General features: G+C 38.5%; 1 protein-coding gene across 1 annotated transcript in view; it reads right to left on the reverse strand.

Moving 5' to 3' along the window:
* Positions 1 to 27,952, reverse strand: part of LOC139753083 (glutamate receptor ionotropic, kainate 4-like) — a 175,927-nt gene that overhangs the window by 70,428 nt on the left and 77,547 nt on the right. The window contains exons 4-6 of the mRNA XM_071669169.1: positions 14,756 to 14,940; positions 10,885 to 11,115; positions 8,893 to 9,071 (exon numbers count right to left, since the gene is read on the reverse strand). Of these exons, the coding sequence (XP_071525270.1) occupies positions 8,893 to 9,071; positions 10,885 to 11,115; positions 14,756 to 14,940 (595 nt within the window). The remainder of the gene's footprint in view (positions 1 to 8,892; positions 9,072 to 10,884; positions 11,116 to 14,755; positions 14,941 to 27,952) is intronic.

The following is a 27,952-nucleotide window of genomic DNA, read 5'->3' on the forward strand; positions in this document are numbered from 1 at the left end:
CTTCATATGCCCTGGTTCAATCCATTCACAGCACATCGACCCCGGTATACCACATCGTTCCAATTAACTCTATTCCTTCCACACATTTCACCCTCCTGCATGTTCAGGCCCCATTCGCTCAAAATCTTTTTCTATTCATCTTTCCACCTCCAATTTGGTCTCCCACTTCTCCTCGTTCCCTCCACCTCCGACACATATATCCTCTTTGGTCAATCTTTCCTCACTCATTCTCTCCATGTGACCAAACAATTTCAAAACACCCTCTTCTGCTCTCTCAACCACACTCTTTTTATTTCCACACATCTCTCTTACCCTATCATTACTTACTCGATCAAGCCACCTCACACTACATATTGTCATCAAACATTCCATTTCCAACACATCCACCCTCCTCCGCACAACTCTATCCATAGCCAATGCCTCGCAACCATATAACATTGTTGAAACCACTATTCCTTCAAACATACCCAGTTTGCTTTCCAAGATAATGTTTTCACCTTCCGCACATTTGTCAACGCTCCCAGAACTTTTGCCCCCTCCCCCACCCTGTGACTCACTTCCGTTCCATAGTTTCATCCGCTGCAAAATCCACTCCCAGAAATCTAAAACACTTCACTTCCTCTAGTCTTTCTCCATTCACCCTTACCTCTCAATTGACTTGTCCCTCAATCCTACTGTACCTAATAAACTTGCTTTTATTCACATTTACTCTCAGCTTTCTTCTTTCACACACTTTACCGAACTCAGTCACCAGCTCCCGCAGTTTCTCACCCGAATCACCAACCAAAGGTGTATCATCATAGAACAACAACTGACTCACCGCCCAAGTTCTCTCATGCACAACAGACTGCATGCTTGCCCTTCTCTCCAACACTCTTGCATTCACCTCCCTAACAACACCATCCATAGAGAAATTAAACAACCATGGAGACATCACGCACGCCTGCCGCAAACCGACATTCACTGTGAGTCAATCTCTTTCCTCTCTTCCTACTCGTACACATGCCTTACATCCTCGGTAAAAAATTCTCACCGCTTCTCAAAACTTGCCTCTCACACCATATATTCTTAATACCTTCCACAGAGTATCTCTATCAAATCTGCCATATGCCTTCTCCAGATCCATAGATACTTCATACAAATCCATTTGCTTTTTTAAGTATTTCTCATAAAAAATTCTTCAAAGCAGACACCTGATCTACATATCCTACTACCACTTTTGAAACCAAAGTGCTATTCCCCAGTCTAATGCTCTGTATATGCCTTCAACCTCTCAGTCAATACCCTCCCATGTAATTTCCAAGGAATACTCAACAAACTTATACCTCTGTAATTTGAGCACTCACCTTTGTCTCCTTTGCCTTTATACAATGGCTCTATGCACGCATTCCGCAAATCCTCAGGCACCTCACCATGAATCATACATGCATTAGATAACCTTGTCAACTAGTCAACAATACAGTGACCCCATTTTTTAATAAATTCCACTACAATACCATCCAAACCCGCTGCCTTGCCGACTTTCATCTTCCGCAAAGCTTTTAATACCTCTTTTCTGTTTCCCAAATCATTTTCCCTAACCCTCTCACTTTGCACACCACCTCGACCAAAACATCCTGTATCTGCCACTCTATCATCAAACACATTCAACAAACCTTCAAGATACTCACGCCATCTCCTAACATCACCACTATTTGTTATCACCTCCCCATTAGCCCCCTTCACTGAAGTTCCCATTTGTTCCCTTGTCTTACGCACTTTATTTACCTCCTTCCAAAACATCTTTTTATTCTCACTAAAATTTAATGATACTTTCTCACCCCAACTCTCATTTGCCCTCTTGCACCTTACTCTTGACCTCCTGTCTCTTTCTTTTATACATCTCCCACTCATTTGCATTATTTCCCTGCAAAAATCATCCAAACGCCTCTCTCTTCTCTTTCACTAATAATCTTACTTCTTCATTCCACCACTCACTACCCTTTCTAATCTGCACACCTCCTATGCTTCTCATGTTACAAGCATCTTTTGCGCAAGCCATCACTGCTTCCCTAAATACATCCCATTCCTCCCCCACTCCCCTTACCTTCTTTGTTCTCACCTTTTTCCATTCTGTACTAAGTTTCTCCTGGTACTTCCTCACAGAAGTCTCCTTCCCAAGTTCACTTACTCTCACCACTCTCCTCACCACAACATTCTCTCTTTTTTTCCGAAAATCTCTACAAATCTTCACCTTCGCCTCCACAAGATAATGGTAAGACATCCCTCCACTTGCACCTCTCAGCACATTAACGTCCAAAAGTCTCAATTAACACGTAATCCAATAACGCTCTCTGGCCATCTCTCCTACTTACATACGTATACTTATGGATATATCTCTTTTTAAACCAGGTATTCTCAATCATCAGTCCTTCCTCAGCATATAAATCTACAAGCTCTTCACAATTTCCATTTACAACACTGAACACCCTATGTATACCTCAACTGCCACATTACTCACCTTTGCATTCAAATCACCCATCACTATAACCCGGTCTCGTGCATCAAAACCACTAACAAACTCATTCAGCTGCTCGCAAAACACTTGCCTCTCATGATTTTTCTTCTCATATATATATATATATATATATATATATATATATATATATATATATATATATATATATATATATATATATTTTTTTTTTTTTTCTTTTTTATACTTTGTCGCTGTCTCCCGCGTTTGCGAGGTAGCGCAAGGAAACAGACGAAAGAAATGGCCCAACCCCCCCCCCCATTCACATGTACATACACACGTCCACACACGCAAATATACATACCTACACAGCTTTCCATGGTTTACCCCAGACGCTTCACATGCCTTGATTCAATCCACTGACAGCACGTCAACCCCTGTATACCACATGCTCCAATTCACTCTATTCCTTGCCCTCCTTTCACCCTCCTGCATGTTCACGCCCCGATCACACAAAATCTTTTTCACTCCATCTTTCCACCTCCAATTTGGTCTCCCTCTTCTCCTCGTTCCCTCCACCTCCGACACATATATCCTCTTGGTCAATCTTTCCTCACTCATTCTCTCCATGTGCCCAAACCATTTCAAAACACCCTCTTCTGCTCTCTCAACCACGCTCTTTTTATTTCCACACATCTCTCTTACCCTTACGTTACTTACTCGATCAAACCACCTCACACCACACATTGTCCTCAAACATCTCATTTCCAGCACATCCATCCTCCTGCGCACATCTCTATCCATAGCCCACGCCTCGCAACCATACAACATTGTTGGAACCACTATTCCTTCAAACATACCCATTTTTGCTTTCCGAGATAATGTTCTCGACTTCGACACATTTTTCAAGGCTCCCAAAATTTTCGCCCCCTCCCCCACCCTATGATCCACTTCCGCTTCCATGGTTCCATCCGCTGACAGATCCACTCCCAGATATCTAAAACACTTCACTTCCTCCAGTTTTTCTCCATTCAAACTCACCTCCCAATTGACTTGACCCTCACCCCTACTGTACCTAATAACCTTGCTCTTATTCACATTTACTCTTAACTTTCTTCTTCCACACACTTTACCAAACTCAGTCACCAGCTTCTGCAGTTTCTCACATGAATCAGCCACCAGCGCTGTATCATCAGCGAACAACAACTGACTCACTTCCCAAGCTCTCTCATCCCCAACAGACTTCATACCTTGCCCCTCTTTCCAGGACTCTTGCATTCACCTCCCTAACAACCCCATCCATAAACAAATTAAACAACCATGGAGACATCACACACCCCTGCCGCAAACCTACATTCACTGAGAACCAATCACTTTCCTCTCTTCCTACACGTACACATGCCTTACATCCTCGATAAAAACTTTTCACTGCTTCTAACAACATGCCTCCCACACCATATATTCTTAATACCTTCCACAGAGCATCTCTATCAACTCTATCATATGCCTTCTCCAGATCCATAAATGCTACATACAAATCCATTTGCTTTTCTAAGTATTTCTCACATACATTCTTCAAAGCAAACACCTGATCCACACATCCTCTACCACTTCTGAAACCGCACTGCTCTTCCCCAATCTGATGCTCTGTACATGCCTTCACCCTCTCAATCAATACCCTCCCATATAATTTACCAGGAATACTCAACAAACTTATACCTCTGTAATTTGAGCACTCACTCTTATCCCCTTTGCCTTTATACAATGGCACTATGCACGCATTCCGCCAATCCTCAGGCACCTCACCATGAGTCATACATACATTAAATAACCTTACCAACCAGTCAACAATACAGTCACCCCCTTTTTTAATAAATTCCACTGCAATACCATCCAAACCTGCTGCCTTGCCGGCTTTCATCTTCCGCAAAGCTTTTACTACCTCTTCTCTGTTTACCAAATCATTTTCCCTAACCCTCTCACTTTGCACACCACCTCGACCAAAACACCCTATATCTGCCACTCTGTCATCAGACACATTCAACAAACCTTCAAAATACTCATTCCATCTCCTTCTCACATCACCGCTACTTGTTATCACCTCCCCATTTACGCCCTTCACTGAAGTTCCCATTTGCTCCCTTGTCTTACGCACCCTATTTACCTCCTTCCAGAACATCTTTTTATTCTCCCTAAAATTTACTGATAGTCTCTCACCCCAACTCTCATTTGCCCTTTTTTTCACCTCTTGCACCTTTCTCTTGACCTCCTGTCTCTTTCTTTTATACTTCTCCCACTCAATTGCATTTTTTCCCTGCAAATATCGTCCAAATGCCTCTCTCTTCTCTTTCACTAATACTCTTACTTCTTCATCCCACCACTCACTACCCTTTCTAAACAGCCCACCTCCCACTCTTCTCATGCCACAAGCATCTTTTGCGCAATCCATCACTGATTCCCTAAATACATCCCATTCCTCCCCCACTCCCCTTACTTCCATTGTTCTCACCTTTTTCCATTCTGTACACAGTCTCTCCTGGTACTTCCCCACACAGGTCTCCTTCCCAAGCTCACTTACTCTCACCACCTTCTTCACCCCAACATTCACTCCTCTTTTCTGAAAACCCATACTAATCTTCACCTTAGCCTCCACAAGATAATGATCAGACATCCCTCCAGTTGCACCTCTCAGCACATTAACATCCAAAAGTCTCTCTTTCGCACGCCTGTCAATTAACACGTAATCCAATAACGCTCTCTGGCCATCTCTCCTACTTACATAAGTATACTTATGTATATCTCGCTTTTTAAACCAGGTATTCCCAATCATCAGTCCTTTTTCAGCACATAAATCTACAAGCTCTTCACCATTTCCATTTACAACACTGAACACCCCATGCATACCAATTATTCCCTCAACTGCCACATTACTCACCTTTGCATTCAAATCACCCATCACTATAACCCGGTCTCGTGCATCAAAACCGCTAACACACTCATTCAGCTGCTCCCAAAACACTTGCCTCTCATGATCTTTCTTCTCATGCCCAGGTGCATATGCACCAATAATCACCCACCTCTCTCCATCAACTTTCAATTTTACCCATATTAATCGAGAATTTACTTTCTTACATTCTATCACATACTCCCACAACTCCTGTTTCAGGAGTATTGCCACTCCTTCCCTTGCTCTTGTCCTCTCACTAACCCCTGACTTCACTCCCCAGACATTTCCAAACCACTCTTCCCCTTTACCCTTGAGCTTCGTTTCACTCAGAGCCAAAACATCCAGGTTCCTTTCCTCAAACATACTACCTATCTCTCCTTTTTTCACATCTTGGTTACATCCACACACATTTAGGCACCCCACTCTGAGCCTTCGAGGAGGATGATCACTCCCCGCGTGACTCCTTCTTCTGTTTCCCATTTTAGAAAGTTAATACAAGGAGGGGAGGATTTCCGGCCCCCCGCTCCCGTCCCCTCTAGTCGCTTTCTACGACACGCGAGGAATACGTGGGAAGTATTCTTTCACCCCTATCCCCAGGGATAATATACATATATATATACATATACACACACACACACACACACACACACACACACGCACATACACACACACACACACACATACATATATATACATATGAAAAATGTAAGAAACAATTTAGAAAACAAACTTTTAGCTTGAAATGAATGAAAAAAATGAAAATATAAATATTTATATTTATATATATATATATATATAAATATATATATTTATTTATTTAAATATATATAAATATATATATATATATATATATATATATATATATATATATATATATATATATATATATATATATATATATATATATTTTTCTCTTTTTTTTGCCGCTGTCTCCAGCGTTTGCGAGGTAGCGCAAGGAAACAGACGAAAGAAGTGGCCCAACCCACCCCCATACACATGTATATAAATACGTCCACACACCCAAATATATGGTTTACCCCAGACGCTTCACATGCCCTGATTCAATCCACTGACAGCACGTCAACCGCGGTATACTACATCGATCCAATTCACTCTATTCCTTGCCCTCCTTTCACCCTCCTGCATGTTCAGGCACCGATCACACAAAATCTTTTTCACTCCATCTTTCCACCTCCAATTTGGTCTCCCACTTCTCCTCGTTCCCTCGACCTCCGACACATATATCCTCTTGGTCAATCTTTCCTCACTCATTCTCTCAATGTGCCCAAACCATTTCAAAACACCCTCTTCTGCTCTCTCAACCACGCTCTTTTTATTTCCACACATCTCTCTTACCCTTACGATACTTACTCGATCAAACCACCTCACACCACACATTGTCCTCAAACATCTCATTTCCAGCACATCCATCCTCCTGCGCACAACTCTATCCATAGCCCACGCCTCGCAACCATACAACATTGTTGGAACCACTATTCCTTCAAACATACCCATTTTTGCTTTCCGAGATAATCTTCTCGACTTCCACACATTCTTCAAGGCTCCCAGGATTCTCGCCCCCTCCTCCACTCTATGATCCACTTCCGCTTCCATGGTTCCATCCTCTGCCAGATCCACTCCCAGATATCTAAAACACTTTACTTCCTCCAGTTTGTCTCCATTCAAACTTACCTCCCAATTGACTTGACCCTCAACCCTTCTGTACCTAATAACCTTGCTCTTATTCACATTTACTCTTAACTTTCTTCTTTCACACACTTTACCAAACTCAGTCACCAGTTTCTGCAGTTTCTCACATGAATCAGCCAGCAGCGCTGTATCATCAGCGAACAACAACTGACTCACTTCCCTAGCTCTCTCATCCACAGCAGACTTCATACTTGCCCCTCTTTCCAAAACTCTTGCATTCACCTCCCTAACAGCCCCATCCATAAATAAATTAAACAACCATGGAGACATCACACACCCCTGCCGCAAACCTACATTCACTAAGAACCAATCACTTTCCTCTCTTCCTACACGTACACATGCCTTACATCCTCGATTAAAACTTTTCACTGCTTCTAACAACTTGCCTCCCACACCATATATTCTTAATACCTTCCACAGAGCATCTCTATCAACTCTATCATATGCCTTCTCCAGATCCATAAATGCTACATACAAATCCATTTGCTTTTCTAAGTATTTCTCACATACATATATTTTTTTTTCTTTTTTTTTATACTTTGTCGCTGTCTCCCGCGTTTGCGAGGTAGCGCAAGGAAACAGACGAAAGAAATGGCGCAACCCCCCCCCCATACACATGTGTATACACACGTCCACACACGCAAATATACATACCTACACAGCTTTCCATGGTTTACCCCAGACGCTTCACATGCCCTGATTCAATCCACTGACAGCACGTCAACCCCGGTATACCACATCGCTCCAATTCACTCTATTCCTTGCCCTCCTTTCACCCTCCTGCATGTTCAGGCCCCGATCACACAAAATCTTTTTCACTCCATCTTTCCACCTCCAATTTGGTCTCCCTCTTCTTCTTGCTCCCTCCACCTCCGACACATATATCCTCTTGGTCAATCTTTCCTCACTCATCCTCTCCATGTGCCCAAACCACTTCAAAACACCCTCTTCTGCTCTCTCAACCACGCTGTTTTTATTTCCACACATCTCTCTTACCCTTACGTTACTCACTCGATCAAACCACCTCACACCACACATTGTCCTCAAACATCTCATTTCCAGCACATCCATCCTCCTGCGCACAACTCTATCCATAGTCCACGCCTCGCAACCATACAACATTGTTGGAACCACTATTCCTTCAAACATACCCATTTTTGCTTTCCGAGATAATATTTTTTTTTTTTTTTTTTTTTTATACTTTGTCGCTGTCTCCTGCGTTTGCGAAGTAGCGCAAGGAAACAGACGAAAGAAATGGCCCAACCCCCCCCATACACATGTACATACACACGTCCACACACGCAAATATACATACCTACACAGATAATATATATATATATATATATATATATATATATATATATATATATATATATATATATATATATATATATATATATATGTATGTATATATATATAAATGTGTGTGTATGCCTGGATGGGCCATTCTTCGTCTGTTTCCTGGCGCTACCTCGCTGACGCGGGAAACGACGAGGCTGTGTCGTGGAGATTACAAACTCGTAAAATAATTTTCAATGACAAAGGGATCCGTGATAGCCTTGTTACTAGGAGCATCAGTCATGCAACTACATGGTTTCCTGGAAAATGGGCCTTGGAAAAACTGCAGGAATGTTTCAAGTTTGTTTTCCTGGATCATTTATAATAGTCCACTTTCTTGGTTACTGTGAGGCAAAAGAAAATTTATCAAAATATTTAAGAAAATATGACAGCAGATTATGAAGTACTCCTGTGATTTCAGACTGTGGTAATGTAATCTTACCGCATACCCCATGAGTTACCACCTAACACAGGGTACTCTGTGGTGCTTAGATGAAGGAGCGTGTTGCCATATCTATCTTGGTAATGAGGTGCAATGTCAATACTAATCTTTTTCTTGTGTGCGATGTATGAAAATCGTTCGGCCATCACCCGCCTCATCCCTTCATCTAAATCGTAGATCTGAAGGAAAAAACTTTATATTATAAAGGAAATGTAAGCCACAACTTTTGCTTTACAGATAGTATAAGAGAACCAAAGAAAAAAATGCTTTTGTAGGTATTGAGATAGCGATGGATGTGAACTTATCAATCTTCTCTCTTGCTTCAAATAAACATTATCTCCTTTTTCTGGAGTAGGATTGTGTTTTGGTTATTGTTGGGGCTGCTGATTAAATGTTTCCCAAGCTGAAAACTGTACTAAAGACGTAGTAAGAGATTCACACGTGACACGAACAAGTGAATTTAGACAAACCAGATTACAGGGAGAAAAGGATAGATGATATACATAGAGGTCGCAGAACAGACTAGATATAAGTCAATTGCTACATCGGACATCATGTTATCTCAGTCAAATTCTAAGAACATTAAAAAATACTAATGTGAAAATGGCGAGAATTTTACAATTTACAGAAGTGTAAATGAATGAAAGTTTACCCATTATCTGTCCGAGGATGTATTAAACGAAAATACGAATCGCTTTTATTTTCTCTTTCCAATGGTGATTTTTGCATATATCTCTTCACTGGAAAGAGAAGCAGTCAAGCGGGGATTGCTCAACCTCCTGGAAGGCTCAGACTGGGGTGCTGAATGTGTGTGGTTATAACAAAGATGGGAAGAAAGGAGAGCTTGGTTTGAGGGAAAAACCTAGATGTCCTGGCTCTGGGCCAAGCGAAGCTCAATGGTAAAGGAGAAGGAAGGTTTTGGAAAGTCTTCGGAGCAAAGTCAGGGGTTGGTGTGAGGACAAGAGCTAAGGAAGGAGAAGTACTACTCTTGATGCGAGTTGTGGGAGTATGTGATAGAGTCTAAGAAGGTAAATTCTAGATTGATGTAGGTAATACTGAAAGTGGATGGAGAGAGAAGAGTGATTATTGATGCCTATTTACCTGGTCATAAGAAGAAAGATCATAAGAGGCAAATGTTTTGGGAGCATCAAAGTGAGTTTGATCACATGGAGAGAATGAGTGAGGAAACGAGAAGTGGGAGACTAAATTGGAGGTGGAAAGATGGAGTGAAAAAAATTTTAAGTGATCGGGGCCTGAACATGCAGCAAAGTGAAAGGCGTGCAAGGAATAGAGTGAATTGGAACGATGTGGTATACCGGGGTCGACGTACTATCAATGGATTGAACCAGGGCATGTGAAGCGTCTGGGGTAAACCATGAAAAGTTTTGTGGGGATTGGATGTGGAAAGGAAGCTGTGGTTTCGGTGCATTATACATGACAGCTACAGTCTGTGAACGAATGTGGCCTTTGTTGTCTTTTCCTAGCACTATCTCGTGCGCACGAGGGGGGGAGGGGGGGGGGGGGGGGTTGCCGTTTCATGTGTGGCGGGGTGGTGGCGGAAATAGATGAAGGCAGCATGTATGAATATGTACATATGTATATATGTATATGGGTGTGTATGTATATGTACGTATAGGTTGAAATGTATAAGTATGTATATGTCCGTGTGTCGGCGTTTATTTATATACATGTGTATGTTGGTGGGTTGGGCCATTCTTTCGTCTGTTTCCTTACGCTACCTCGCTAACGCGGGAGAGAGCGACAAAGTATGATAAATAAATACAATATATATCTTGAATAAGATGGCCCTAATTAGAGCACTAAGTTGCCCATGCCGTCTTAGCTAACATAAAGATAAAGAAGTTGCTATATTACCTTCAAAGGAATTTAATTGTTTGATACTGCTTGAACACGTGTGTTAGATCTAATGTCTAGTTTAGTGGCTTGCAGGATTTTACTTTGATTGAAATTCATGTAGAACTAATCACTCACCTGCAAGTTCTCATATACTTCTTGGATGACAGGGTCAGTTGTCTGACTGAAGTAGAGGAAAGCCGTCCCCTGTAGTCTAAATCCACCCCAAGACCAACCGTCGTGGTTCAGAAGGTCTTCAAAAGAATTGATGGGTAAAGACTTGCTCTGGACGGAGAGGTGGGCGACGAGGGAGGAGCGGTAAGCTGTGCTAATGATCACACAACACAGCAGCCACCATCCAATAAATACCTGAATGCATAACAAACTTATGGAGGGATTTACTGAGCCTGATGACTTAGTCGTACACCAAATACTGATGAACTTGGCATAATAAACATATGTATCCATACAACAACTGATTGATGATATGGTCTATCGCACAATTAAGACAAAACTTATTCAAATGATAGATAAATCGTCCATGACTTATCTCATTCATCCTTAAATCTTTATCTGTTTACATGAGGAGCTGTGGCTGGAAAGATGAAAGAAGCTGTTTATAATAATGTTGAAATCTACGTTCTTCTTGAAAGGTAAACCTAGATGAAGCATAGCTTTGTGTGAACAACTGTTTCTTGCCTAATTTCATACGTCCTAAACCCACATGTTGATGTAAAAAAGAATTACTTCTGATTTATCTATCCGATGAAAATTGATTAACTTTAATCGTATAATTGTTACAAGAAAACATATAAGTCATACAGCAGAACATTTACATAAGTGTAATCTTTTTTTTAATTATTTTTGGTCCTGGTATTCTCATTTTCTAATCATGTTTACAAGGTATAGAAAATGTCTATTATTCTCTTGAAACTTTGCTTTTGTGATCAGAACAGTGATATTCTGAAATTTACCTATTTTTACAGAACATTCCAGATAATTCATTGCTGAGTAGCTGATATAATGCTTTCTAGAAGTTTCCAGAAATATAAATAGTAGTATAAATATAAGAACCTTAAACCAACCAGTTCAGTTTAGACCTAGCTGCCTGAGTGGATACATATACATACATATTTCTGAGATCGCATCTAGAGGCTGTAAGCATCCGGCAGACGCATTTTGCTGTCTGTTGCTAATATGTCAAAACAAGGGTAAAAACGCATTACGTGGCAGCATCTGTAAGATGTACGAGGCCTACAAGGCACATTTCGGCATGCCTGTCCTCCGGGGATCAAGACAGATTCTGGCCACCTCACTTCACCTGCGAACACTGTAGAAAAAAAAAGTCTGGAAGGTAAGATAGACAATTGTTGCTCATTTGGACGGCGGAATTTCATGTAAAACATTTCTTAGAACTTTCTTATTCAAATTTTCTTTTTTCAATATTTTTAAATTCTCAATGTTATTGAAAAAGTCATGTGGAATATGGTAACAGAATCTCATACACACTAGTAATGGGTGAAATAAACATAGAAACAAATATATACTTTTTTTCTTAATCACAATTATATATTGTTCTTTTGCAGGATAGTACAGAGGGGAAAAGAAAGCCATGAAGTTCGCTATCCCAAGAATTTGGCAGGAACCCACTGATCACTCAAGCAATTGATATTTTTGCATGGTAGACTCTTCCAAAAGTCGGACTGGCAAGAATGCACCTGCTTTCACGTACCCGGACCTTCACCGCACACAAAATTAGGCCTTATTAAACAATTTGTCATAGCTCTAGATAAGGAGTGTGCATCCTTCAAGGACCGTCAAGACTCTTACCCTAAGCTGTCTGAGGCAAAGGTCAGAGCCGGTGTCTTCGTCGGACCACAGATAAAGAAGATACTGGAGCGCAAGGAATTCCCCGAGAAGCTCACTAGGAAGGAGAGAGCAGCTTGGTACAGCTTTATCGCAGTGGTTCGGGGCTTCCTGGGCAATCACAAGGCCGAAGACTATGTGGAGGTGGTTAAGACTATGGTGAAGAACTACGGCCAAATAGGCTGCAGGATGCCCCTCAAAGTCCATATCCTTGACGCTCATCTTGATAATTTCAAGGAAACCATGGGAGAGCGTTTGGAGGAGCAAGGCGAGCACTTCCATTAGGATATACTGGTCTTTGAACGTCGCTGATAAGGAACATATAACGAGAACATGATGGGAGATCATATTTGGGGTCTGGTTCGTGAAAGTGATTTGCAGTATAATCGTTAATCTCAGAAAACTACTCACTTCTAAATCTTTTGTGATCACTTTTGTTTAACACTATTGTAAATAAATGTTTATTTGATTCATATGTTGTTTTTCTGACTTCATGTGAATAGAAATACGCAAAGTCTTCCATTGTTCAATCGGAAATAGATAATTTTGAAAATATCAATGTCGTGGTTACAAAAGCAAAGTTTGAAGGGATTAGAAAAGTAGCCTTTTCTCTGCATTTTACACATAAGCAATTAGAAAGTAACACTCACTAGACAAGAAAAATATTATTACAGTGTAATTAAACCCAAGAAAGGCACATGTATATGAATTTGTATATGTGTATCCGAAGTTTGATGTAATCTATCAAGAACATTCAAAATATAGAAAGTGATTTTAAAAAACTGATGCAACTTGAAATTTTGGATTGAAACGTCAGACTGAAACGTGGATTCTTCCAAAATAGTATTTTGTGTGGCACTCAATTCTCCGCAACACTATTATACCCTCCAACTCAAACCACACTATAACTATCCACCAAATTTCGAGTAAAAATTAAAAGCTTAAGGGATAGTACGAGAAAAGTTGATAAATCCATGTCCTCACTGCGCTCATTGTTGACAATCTTTCTATACTGTGGCATTAAAGATCGACAACCGATATCGTTTACTCCGTGTTTTCTCTATGCTGTGTACGGGGCTCAGGGCACTGAGACCACTACTCATGAACCGGTCTCAGCTCTCTATTAAGTGTATTGTTATAATCTGTTGGGGAATGAGGGACGGGGTTGATCCTCACGAGCCAAAATCGTAGTCATTGACGAGAAAACAAACTTAGAAATTTCACCTTTAAGAGTGCGAAAAATAGTGTATCGGGTATGTGAATAGCATTGCAAAATACATCACACTTTGTACATGCACATTTCTCTTGCTTTTTCATTATGATTCTTAAGAAATAGTTAGTGTATATGTTTGTAAATGTTGAACAGTTATTTGTGAAATGAAAGCCATTGCTATGACGCAAAGGTAAGGGAAAACAGTCGTTTGCGTACGGGAAAAAATGATCGCCGATGTCAAGTGACAGTTGACGGCTACGCTCAGTATGGGGCCCGGGAGCTGGCACAGCATATCGTCCGAAAACATTTCGATGGCATTACTTTGCAGTTTAATGGTCATAATCATATCATCTTTTGCGTAGAATTATAATTTCTTCGTAATCTCTATATCTAGACAATTCTATTTTATAACTGAATATTAGACGTCATTAATTATGTAGTTTCTGCATCCTTTACCATTCTATTCCCTGGCCGGATTTCGAACTAATCGAGGTAAGGAATATTAGTTGTCTAAAATTACCGACAGACCTGAATAAACCGAGTATAGTGTCAAACGGAGAATTTGACCTGTTAAACAACCTTGAGAAGTATGTTACTGGTGCATGTGGTCCATTATTCTTGGCATGTATTTATAGAATCAATATTCGTCGTTATTAGCTTGGCCTTTACTTCAGATAAAGAAATGATACAAACTGGGATATAATATTTTTGGGATCTTTGTATCATTAGAACAGATGGTGGAATGATCACTTAATCCATTTCCCCTCAAAACCTTTGATCAATTCATAAACAACTTTCACTAACTAGAAATGAAGAATAGTAGTAAATAGGTCTTACGTGATCCCGAGTCTATCATACGAAATTCATCAATTTTATTCTAGATAATTGAAAGTATCTTTAACCACCTGAATGGGGACTGAAAGTTTCTACCTGCTCACTGACACTGGCGGTGGAGTAAGTGACCGGCTCTTCCATTAACACGCCCCAGGTATAGATAAGGGCGGGGTCAAGCCTGATGCCTGCTTGACCTGACAGCCAAGACCACGTCCTTTGCAGCAGCCACAAGATGACACCAGCAGCTGACGTAAACACGATAACCGTTATCCAAAGGTTACCTAGAAAATGCATATATTTGCTACATACTGTTCGCTGTTTACAGTAGCAGAGAAGATAATGTATTTCTATGCATCTTGTATAGTAGTAGTGAATACATGAAACATCTTGTACCATAGTAATGAATATATGACACTAAACATCATGCACAGTAGTAATAATTATGTGAATCTATAATCTTTTACAGCAGTTATGATTATAAATAACTCTACATCTTATATGATAATAATGATTATACGAAACTTTATATCTTTTACAGTAGTAATGATAATATATATCATCTCGTACAATAGTAATGATTAAATGAAACAATTTATTTTGTACACTAGTAGTATATGAAAAGATACATCTTTTGCAGTGGCAATGATTATGTGAAATACCAAATACATTGCTAAGAACTTTATGAAGCTATACTTGCTGTACAGTGATCATATGAAAACATTTGCTGCACAACAATAACGATAGTTAGAAACATCCTCTACAGTAATAATAGATATATGACTATTAATCTTGTAGAGTAGTAACGATTCAATGAAACTATAAAACTTGTACAGTAGGAACTATTATGTAAAACTGTATATCTTGCACATAAGCAATGATTATATGAAATTATATACCTTGCAGTTAAGTAATGATTATATGAAACATTTCGTATAACAGTAATAGCTTCATGAAACAAACTTCTTGTACGGTAATAATGATTATGTGATACATCATTTTCATTTGGTAGAAATTATATGAAACTATACATCTTATACATAAGTAATGATTGTATGAGATATATTGTACTGTAGTAATGATTGTATGAAACAATGATTCTTGTACAGTAATAAACAGCAGCAATGATTATATGAAACATCTTATACATCGGCAATGATTTTATGAAACAGTGTATCTTGTAAGTTATCAATGTTTATATGAAACATCGTATAGAGTATTAATGATTATATGAAACTATACATCTTGTATAGTAGTAATGACTATATGAGAGATCTTTTACAAGAGTAATGATTATATGAAACATCTTGAACAGTAGTAATGATTGTATTAAAGTATACATCTTATACAGTAATAATGATTTTATGAAACATCTTGTACGTTAGAACTGATTATATGAAATGATATATCAAATACAGTGGTAATTATCACATGAAACAATACATCTTGCACAGTAGGAATAATCAAAAGAAACATCTTTTACAGTAGTATTGATTATATAAAACCATACATCTTGTGCAGTACTAATTACCATATGAAAGAATACATCTACGTTAGGAATGATTATAGAAACATCTTATGCATCAATAATGATTACATTAAACTTAACATCTTGTTACGTTGTAATAACAATAATTGTTAATAATCGATACTTTAGCTAGTCAATTTGTAGTATATTATACAAATTGAAGCTTTCTGTGGATCCAGAGCCATGTTATACTACACTTTCAGTGTCATCATACACAAGATAAAAAAGATAATGATGTAAAAGTGCAGTAGCTATAAGCAAACATACATCAAGATCCAACAGATTTAGTTCAGCGTCATTATCATATGCACACCAACATCACTACTGTCACAAACAATAAACAATTATCGTTTTGAGTTTACATGATTGGAGAGTTTGATATTTACTTGTACAAATAAATTCTTATGTTTGCATATTTTTGCAATGGTAAACACAATCTTTTGCTTGGTCTTAAAAACACATAGTTATAATTCAGAGGCTGGTGATAGTCACCCATAATTCTAGCATCTGAATACATATTTGGAATATAATACATCAAATGCAGTTACATTAGCACCCAATTAATCAGCTGTTTTTACAATTTTTCTAAGTTTCTTCTTATTTTCTATACTCAAACATCCATAGTATGATGCAATACAAAAACAAAGTATTGATTCTACGAATGACTTATAAAACAAAGAAAGAGTAGGCCTATCAACTTAAGGTTTTTCAAAACTCTTACAAAATGAATTATCTGCATCATTTTCCATAAGCCTTTCTAGTGTTAACATCACCATTTAGTCTACCCAAGTATTCACAATCGTGCACACTATCTACTTGCTCTCCTTGGATAATTAGTGGCTCAATGCACTTTTTCTTCTTACGAAAGTCACTCACCATCTCTTTGGTGTCTTTGATATTTAGATTCAAGTAATTTTCATCACACAATTGAACAAAGTCATTAACTTGAGCCTGATATTCACGTTCATATTTATATCTTATTTTTCCCATAATCATTGTGTCATCAGCGTATTTGTTAACAGAACAGGTTCCGTAGTTATTAGTGCAATCATTTATATATAAAGTAGATAATAAAGGCGATAAAACACAGCCCCGTGGATCACCAATGTTAGTAAATATGGTATGAGATTTAAGATTTCCAAATTTCACAAACTGTGGTCTATTTGTTAAGTAACTATATTACCAAGAAATGAGGTTGCAATTTACCTTAAAAGAATGTAATTTCTTTAACATAATATGAAGTTGTATAGTACTGAATGCATTACTGAAATCAATGAATAAAACCCTTGCATAGTGTTAGGCATGTCAAGACGTTGTGTAGTTTGATGTAATAACATTATAGTTGCATCATCAACACCTCTACCTTTACAGTGTATACTCTACATAGTATCTCTGACGGAATCAACATATCTTCATAGACAGTTATTAACAATGACTTCAAAGCCTTTCATCACAACTGACGTGAGAGCCATAGGTCTTAGGTCATCATTAACAATAGGTTATGGAATCTTAGGTATAATTTCTGATGTTTTCCATAAAGTAGGAGCTTTACATTGGTTAAGAGCTTTACATTGGTACTTTTTTCACCCACTCTAACTGGCGAATCTTTCACATGTTAACAATCCAGTTGAAAAAGCGTACTTCATTTGTATCTGTTACTGCGAGTTAGATCTGACAAATCAGTCACAGGTAACTTGATAGATAAAGATTATCGAATCCTTTGATTATCTTAAACAGTTGTATTAGATCACCTCTTAACCTTCTCTCTTCTAAACTAAAAAGATTCAAGTCGTTCTACCTCATCTTGTAATGTTTGTTTCTCAGTCCGGAATTTACCTTGGTAGCTAGACGGTATACTCTATACATTCTATCTATGTCTTTTTCAGGTAGGGTAACCAAAGCTGAGTACATTATTCAAGTTTTGGACGAACCAGTGAATTATATAGAGTAAGAATGATTTCTATGGACATAAATTCGAGTGTTCTACCAATGAAACCAAGAATTTTGCTTGTTCTTTCCAGTGCTTCTGTGCACTGCTTATTTGGCTTTAGGTCACACAAGATTAGTACAACGAAATCTTTTTTTCATTGACCTTCTGCATTTCAAAAGAATTCACACTGTAGCTTGCCTTTTCGTTTTTACTATCAGTATGTAAAACTTTGCACTTACTGATGATAAAGTTCATTTGCCACTTATAAGCCCAGTTCATCAGAGTGCCTATGTCAGTTTGAAGCTGTAGTTGTTCAACTTCATTTGCAGATACATTTTCCAGCTTTGTATTGTCGGCAAATTGTGATATTTTGCAGCGCAGCCTAATACCAGTATCATTGATATGTATCTGGAAGAGAGCCGGTCCCAAGACTGAATTTTGTGGCTCTCCATTTGTTAAGTGTAACCATTCTGTGGTTTACCATTAATTAGTACTCTTTCTTTACGGTCAGTTAACCAATTTTGTATTAGCTGAAGTACAGCCCCAACAGAGTCAACTAACTTAATTTTTTCCATTAATCTTTGATGCAGAACCTTATCAAAAGGTTCTGAAAGTCTAGAAAGATAACATCAACATCAGCCTGTATGCTGAGTCTGTCTTAAAAGAAATGAAGCAGATTTACATATGAACGATTTCATCGAAAACCAAGCTGAGAATCGCTTATTAAGTGGTAGTCCTCTAAAGGGTTTCTAAATCTATCTTGAATGATGGTTTCCATAAGTTTTCCAACAACAGAAGTTAAGATAATAGGGACGATAATTTCAGGGCACGGGCAGGGACTTATTACCATTTTTGAATATCATGTTACACTGGCGAACTTCCATTCATCTAGAACTTTTTCTGCAACAAGTGACTTACCGAAAATGTCAGTCAAAGGCTTAACTATCTCAGTTCTCGTCTCTTCCATTGTTCTTGGATTAAACTTATCAGGACATGCCTTAGTATCTATATTCATTCCATTTATTGCTGAAAATATGTTCTCTGCTTTTATCTGAATTTATACAGCAGTACTAATAATATGAAACTGTATATCTTGTTCAGTAATAATGATTATATGAAAGTACACATCTTGTACTGCAGTAATGATTATATGAGAGTACACATCTTGTACTGGAGTAAAGATTCTATTAATCTATATGTCTTCTACGGTAGTGAAAGTCAAAAGAAACCTCTGTACAGCAGTAATGACTATATGGATCTATACATCTTGTATAGTAGCAAGGATTATATGAAACAATACATTTTGTGCCGTAACAATAATCTTATGAAACATCTTTTATGGCAGAAATGATCATATGAAACTATGCAGTAGTGGTGAGTACATGAAACATCATGTACAATAGTAATAACTATACATAACGATACACGTTGTACAGTAATGATTTTATGAAACGATTTATCTTCACAGTAAATTCTTTGTATGATTCATCGTTTGCAATAACACTGACTATATGAAACATCTTGTAATGATTATACGAAAGTATACGTCATGTAGATTAGTGATGATCATATGAGACTATGCGTCATGTACAGTAATGATTATATGAAAGTATACATCACCTAGAGATTTAATGATTGCATGAAACTATACATTTCTATAGTATCAATGATTATATGTATCATCTTTAAGAGCTGTAATGATCATATCAAACTTGAATATCTTGTAACAATTATGTGAAACATCTTGTACAATGTTGATGATTATTTAAAACTGTATTCTTTTACAGTAGTAATGATTTTATGAACTATATATCTCGTGCAATAGTATTGATACGATGAAACATGCATCTTTTACAGCAATAATTATTATATTAAAATTTGCAACTTGTAAAGTAGTAATGATTATATGAAACTATGTATCTTGTAGGACAGTAATGATTATATGAAACATCTTTTGTAGTAGTATTGATAATATATAACTCGCACAAAAGTATTGATTTTGTGAAACAGTATTAATAATTTGATGAAGCATCTTGAACATTAGAAAGGATTATATGATAAATCATGTACAATAACAATGACTATATGTAACGATACATCTTGTAGAGCAATAATGATTTATAAATCTATGCATCTTGTACAGCAAAAGCGATCATATGAAACATCTTAGACAGTAAAAGTGATGATACTAATCATCATTTACAATAGTAATGACTATATGAAATATCTTGTGCAGTAATGATGATTATTCAAAACAATACATCTTGTACAGTAGTAATGATTATAGGAATATGTATAACTTTTAAGTTGCAATAATTATATGAAACATCTTGTACAGCAGTGATGATTATGCGGAACATCTTGTATAGTAGTAAAGATTATAGGGAAATATATATCTTGTTCAGAAGTTATGACTATATGAAACTATCATTTTGTACAGCAGTAATGATTATGTAATGCTATATTTTTTTTGCACAGTATTAATGATTATACAAGACTTCTTTTACAGTAGTAATGATTATGTGAAACGAGGCATCTTTTACATTGTTCATTACTGATTATGTAGTAATGGCTATATGAAACATCTTGTACAGTATCAGTGATTCTATGAAAGTATATACTTTTTGTACAGCTGCACTGATATTTGAAACTATGTATGAATTTTGTACATTAAATAGTGATTATATGACTCATCTTGTGCAGCTGTAATGATATATGAATCTATATACCTTGCTCAGTAGTAATGATTATATGAATCATTTTGTGCAGTAGTAATGATATATGAATCTATATATCTTGTACAGTAGTAATGATAATATGAAATTATATATCTAGCACAGTAGCAGTGATTTTTGAAGGGATAGATCTTGTACAGCAGTAACGATTATATGAAATTATATATCTCATATATTAGTAATAATTTCATGAAACTATACATCTTGTACAGTAGTCATTATTATATGAAACAACTTGTACTATGGGAATGATTATATAAATCTATATTTCATGTACGGCAGTAATGATTATATGAACAATCTTGTACAGCGGTAACGATTATATGATTCTATATAACTTTTACAGTAGTAAGGATTATATGAAACTGTATATCTTTTAAAGTAGTAGTGATTATATGAAACTATATAGCTTTCCCAACAGTAATGATTATATGAAGCATCAATTACAATAGTAATAATTTCATGAAACTATATATCCTGTACAAAAATAATGGTTTTATGAAACTGTAAATCTTTTAAAGTAGTGATGATCATATGAAACTTTTTGTACAGTAGTAATGATTATATGAATTATGATTTGCGGTAGTATAGAATATATGAAACATGTTTTACTTTAGTGATGTTTTATGAAATATCTTTTGCAGTTGGAACCCCCTTTTGTATTCAAATTTCTGAAAAAAGGCAGAGAAGGAGTCAAGCGGGTAGTACTCTTCCTTCTCAAAGGCTCACTTTGGGTATATAAATATGTGTGGATGTAACCAAGATGAAAAAAAGAGACGGGATAGATAGTGTGTTTAAGGAAAGAAACCTGGATGTTCTGGCTGTGAGTGAAACGAAGCTCAAGGGTTTAGGGGAGGAATAATTTGGAAGTACATCAGAAGCAAAGTCATGGGTTGGTGAGGGGACAAGAGCTAAGGATAGAGTATCACTACTACTGAGGCAGGAGTTGTGAGAGTGTGTAATAGATTGTATGGAAGTAAATTCTAAATTGATGAGGTTAAACTGGAAGTGGATGGAGAGATATGGTTGACCATTAGCGATGATGCACCTGGCAATGAGAAGAAAGATCATGAGAGGCAAGTATTTGGGGAGCAGTTGAGTGAGTGTGTGAGCAGTTTTCATGTAAGAGACCAGGTATTAGTGATGGATGATTTAAATGCGAAAGTAAATAATGTGACAGTTAAGCGTATGATTAGTGTGTATGGGGCATTCAATGTTATGAATGGAAATGTTGAACACCTTGTAGAGTTACGTGTTGAACAAGGACTGGTGATTTGGAATATGTAGTTTATATAGAGGGATATATACAAGTTTATGTATGTGAGTAGGAGAGATGGTCAGCGGGCGTTACTGGATTACATGTTAATTGATAGGTGTGTAAAAGAGAGACTTTTGGATGTAAATGTGCTAAGAGGAGCAGCTTATGGGATGTCTGATCACTATCTTGTGGAGCCGAGGGTGAAGATTTTCAGAGGTTTTTGAAACAAAAGGGAACAGTGTCGGCGAGTAAAGAGTGGTGAAATTCACTGAACTTTAAAAAGACACTTATATGAAGAAATAGCAGGAGAGATTGATTGCAGAGTGGCAAAAGTTGAGAGAAAATGAAGTAGAGAGTGGGTGAGGAGCTGAAGGTAATTAGGGAAGCGGTGCTGTCATGTGCAAGAGAACCATGTGGCATGGGAAGAGTGGGAGGCGGGTAGAATAGAAATGGTAGTGAGTGGTAGGATAAAAAGAAAAGTGACACATTTGAGTGGTTGTATCAGGGAGGGAATGCAAATGATTAAGGGATGTTTTAGACGAAGCGGCAGGAGGAAAAGAGGAAGGGCGAATAAGGGTTAGGGTGAGAGAATATCAGTGGAAACATCGGTGAAGAGGACAAAAGGGGAAGTGATAACAGGTAGCAATGAAGTGACGAGGAAATAGAGTGAGTATTTTTGAAGGACTGCATAGAGGCAAGAGGATAAAGGTGAGTGTTCAAACTACATATGTAAAAGTTTATTGAGTACACCTAGTAAACTGTATGGGAGGATATTGACTGAGAACGTGTAGGGTGTTTAGGTGTAGGTGGTAAATAAAGTAGGAGAGTCATGGAGAGTGGTTTGGTGGAAACAGAAGTACGGCAAAGCTGCAGGCGTGGATGATACCGCAGTTGAATTTGCTACAAAATGGAGATGACTATGTCGCTGGTTGGTTGGTAAAGATTTTCAGTGTATGTATGGATCATGGTGAGGTGTCTGAAGACTGGCGAAATGCACGTGTAGTACTACTGCATAGAGGCAAGGGAAATAAAGGTGAGTGTTCAAACTACAGAGGCATAGGTTTATTGGGTATACCTAGTAAATCGTATGGAAGGGTATTGATTGAAAGCGTGAAGGCATGTACAGAACTTCAGATTACGGAGGAGTTTGAGGGTGTGTGGATCAGGTGCTTTACTTAGAGAATGTGTTTGAGAAATACCTACTAAACAGATTACTTTGTTTGTGGCATTTATGAATCTGGAGAGAGCATAAAATAGGATTGATAGAGATGCTCTCGGGAAGTTTGTAAGAATACATGGTGTAAGGCTTATGTACGAATAGGAAGAGAGGAGACTGAATGGTTCCAAGTGAAGATTGGTCTGCAAGATGTGTGTGTCCCCTTGGTTGTTCAGTTTGTTTATGGATGTTGTAATGAGGAAGATGAATGAGACTTGGAACAGACGGGCGAGTATGCAGTCTGTTGGTGATGAGAGGACTTGGGAAGTGAGTCAGTTCTCGTTTGTTGATGATGTAGCGCTGGTGGGGATTCGAGTGGGAAATTGCAAAAGCAGCTGACTGGGCTTGGAAGAGTGCGTTAACGGAGAGAGTTGAAAGTGAATGTGAATAAAAGTAGGGTTATTTGTTTAACAGGGTTGATGGATAGGTTATTGGGTTGAGTTTGAATGAAGAAAAGCTGAGGGAAGTGAAGCGTTTTATATATATCTAGGAATGAACATGGCAGCAAAGGGAGACATGGAAGTGGAAATGAGTAGTAAGGTGGGGGAGTGTTGAAGGTTCTGGGGAAACCTGAAGGTATGAAAACAGAGAACTATATCTGGGAGAACATAAATGGGTATGCTTGAAGGAATTGTAGTCCCAGCAATATCATATGGATGCAAGGCACGAGCAATAGATACGGCTGTGAGGATGAGGGGTGATGTGTTTGAAATAGAATCTTTGAAGACAATGTGTAATGTGAGATGGTTTCACTGAGTAAGAAATAAAAGAGTTAGAGAAATATGTGGTAATAAAAGAAGTGATTAAAAGAGCAGAAAAGGGTGTACTGAAATGGTTTGGACATATGGAGAGAATGAGTGAAGAAAGTTTGACAAAGAGGATATATGTGTCAGAAGTGGAGAAAACAAGAAAAACGAACGATTAGATTGGAGACGGAAGGATGAAGTGAAAAGATTTTCAGTGATCGTGACCTGAACATGTAGGAGGGTGAAAAGCGTGCACTGGATGGAGTTAATTGGGAGAGCATGATACACAGTAGTCGACGTGCTATCAGTGGACTGAACCAGATCATGTAGAGTCTGGGTTTAACCATGGAAAGACCAGTAGGGCTTGGTTGTGGATAGGGAGCTGTGGTTTCGGTGCATTACACGTGACATATAATGAATGAATGTAAGCGGATGTTGCCTTCTTCCGTTCCTGGAACTACATTACTAATGAAGGAAACGGCGATCAAGTATCAAGAAAAATCTTACGGTAGTAATGATTATATGAAACCATACGTCTTGTACAGTAGTAATGATTACTTTTGTAGGATTTAACGGCAAGCGACCTATAATTAAGGTCATTAGGCCTGCAACCCTATTTGATTTTTGACTGTGTATAATCCCTACATGATAATTACATCAACACATATAAGTCCTTTCTAGTCCTATAGGGGTACGAAAAAAATTGGAAGAAAAGTTGGTAAGTGGTGATTGTGTGGACGTGGCAGCAAACACCACCCAGTCGGCACAGCATCCACTGGTGCAGCTGCCAGAAGGACTGCGAAGAAAAAGGACAGATTAGAGATAGTCCTTCACCAAAACATGGAACATATCTGTGAAATATAACATAATGGCTTCGGCAACTCGTCAGCTGGACACCATAACGGAACCAACCCCAAGCCGAGCCACCCCCGATCCTGGCCAGCAGCATAATGAGCAAATTGCTTCGCCCACCGCACAACAGCCCAGAGCGAAAGCAGCCACACCCCGAAGCCAGCTCCGGCACAGAGTCGAACCAACGAACCACCTTATATCATCTTGATTATTTCCGTTTCCTTGAGAAAGACAATCAATTGGTTAATTATATTGTTATCATCACCAAGTAGATTGTAGATGGTGAAGTTGGATTTTTTGTTTTTCAAATAATTTATCAGCCTCTTCCTGTTTTCACGATGTTTCGTGCACTGTGTGAGGAGCTGGTCTATTGTCAGATTGGAGTGGCAGGTTTCGCATCTTACTGGAAAGTTTCGGTTTATATCTGGTTGTAGGTGGGTCCTGTAGGTACAGTTGAGACGTAGACGGGCCAGGACGACTTCCGTTCTACTGGTCTTCCTGTACGAGGTCGTCCAGTCCGCTACTTGTGGTTTGTATTTTCTTGGTATAGTCAGGCTGGTCTACTGACTTTGCCACAGAAGAGATATTGATTGCTTTCCCCAAGGAAAGGCAGGAGCCCAGCTCCCGAGGGATCGGAACGAACTCCTCGAGTTCTGAGGTCGACTTAACCAACCAGTCTGCCTGTTCATTGTTGCCGTAAATGTTGCAAAGACCAGGATACCAAATCAAGATGATATCTTTATTACATGAGTTTAGTTTATTAACAATGTTGCCCTGAATTTCCTTTGACTCGGTATAACCCGAGTTTATAGCTTTAAGAGCTGACAATGAATCGGTGAAAATTACTGATTTGATATGAATTGAATTAATTATATAATCTATGGCCATATCAATAGCAAATGGTTCCGCGCAGAACACAGCTGCATGGTTCGGTAGCTGTACCGAAAAGTAACATTCATTCGACCACACACTTGCACTCTCACACTCACGTGTCTTGGAGCTATCTGTGTAGAAGTGGACATATGATAAAGTGATCCATGATGACATGACGGAATCGCTGGTGTACCTCACTCTCCGGCGGGTTACTTTTCGTCGCAGGGAGCCAGTTGGCCTTAGTTTCTATTTTTGGCTGTTCCCAGGGAGGTGGTTTATTTCTAACCAGCGTGTCCACTTCTTGCACGTTCAGACCAGAATTATCACTGTGGAAGTGTATTCTGAGGGCAAGGGACCTGACGTCTCTGTCGATGAATTGTTCGTATTGTTGTGCCAGGCGACAGGCAGTAGTATTTCTTCTCCTGGTCATCACAATACCACACTTTAACGTTAATTCATCACGACGCAGCCGGAGAGGAGGTACATTTACCACAACTTCCAGTCGCGGAACTCTGGTACATGACAGAGCTCCAAGACATATTCGTAGGCATTTATTCTGTAACACATCCAACCTTCTCAGGGTACAGTCACTCACCGAAACATACACCTGAGAGCCATAGTCTAGTTCACATCTAATAAGGGCTTTGTTCAACATTAATAAAGACTTCCTGTCGGCTCCCCAAAATGAGCCCGAGAGATACTTAAGAATATCTAACGTTTATTACAATTTATAATCAAATAATCTATGTGTTTTTTCCAATTCAATTCTCGGTCAAAATGTAACCCAAGGAATCTTACGTTATATCAAAAGGGAATCGGGTTGCTGTCTACTTTTAGCTGCAAATTCGAGATTTTATTTTTACGGCTAAAAACAACCGCGACACTTTTAGTTGGTGAAAACTTAAATCCCCACTGTAGAGCCCAACGTTGAACGGATTCAAGTGTAACTTGAACTCCGCTCAGCCGAAAATTGTGCATTAGGAGATGTGCCATATTGCACAATCATCAGCATAGAGTGAGTATTTAAGGTTTCGAGGGACGGAAGCTGGAGACAGAATATCAATGATTATAATATCAAATAGTGTTGGGCTCAGAACTCTGCCTTGCGGTACCCCGTTTTCTTGGACAAATACATCCGAGATTACGTTTGATGCAGTAAGCATGACAGCGAATGTTCAGGCATGTAAGAAATTTTTGATAAAAGCAGGTAAAGAACCTTTTAAACCAATAGCATAAAGTTTGCTGAAGATTCCGTTTCGCCATGTCATGTCAAAGGCTTTTTTCAAATCTAAAAACAATGCAATTAAAAAAATCTTTCTTTGTAAAAGTATCTAAAATGTAATATTCTAAGTCTATTAAATGATCCATTGTGCTTCTGTGTTTACGGAATGCACACTGTTGATCATTTAATAGATTTTGTGATTCTGATAAAAGATAAGCCTTTTATTAACCATTCTCTCCATGACCTTACCAATGCAGCTCGTCAATGCAATAGGTCGAAACGAATTTATGTTCGTACGGCGTCCAGAGCTTTTTGGGGTGAGGATGACGTGCGCAAAGTTCCATGAGTTTGGAAACTTTCTAGACGTCCAAATCTCATTGTACAATGCTAACAACTTAGGTTGGCCTGATTAAGATGCTGAATCATCTCGTAGATTATCCCTCTGGGTCCTGGGCTGGAACCTGTACAGGATTTCAGGGCAAGAAGTAATTCTTTAAGAGTAAATGCATTATTGTATGGCATAGTTTCATCTTCTGTAGCAGAGTCAATCACTGTCTGCTCGGCATGACGTTTGTGCTGTAAAAACCGTAGATCGTAATTGGCCGAGCTACTTATTTCTGAGAATCCCCAAGCGATAGCGTTGGCTATGTCAACTGGGTCGTCTATGGTGCCGTCTTGCGTGGTGAGTTGAGGGATGGATGGTTGTTTATATTTTCTGGTCATTTTCGTTATTGTGGACCAGACCTGACTGCTGCGTGTCTTTATGAACAGTTGAAACGTAGTCACGCCAGGAGCCTCTTTTTGCTTGTCTTATTGTTCTTCTTGCCTGAGCCCTCGCTTGTTTATATACAATGAAATTGTTATCTGAGGCTCTTTGTCGAAAATCCTATATCTCCTACTGCGCTCACATTTCAACAATTTGGTGTCCACCAAGGA

The sequence above is a fragment of the Panulirus ornatus genome, chromosome 14 (genome assembly GCF_036320965.1).
Source record: "Panulirus ornatus isolate Po-2019 chromosome 14, ASM3632096v1, whole genome shotgun sequence".
Taxonomy (NCBI): domain Eukaryota; kingdom Metazoa; phylum Arthropoda; class Malacostraca; order Decapoda; family Palinuridae; genus Panulirus; species Panulirus ornatus.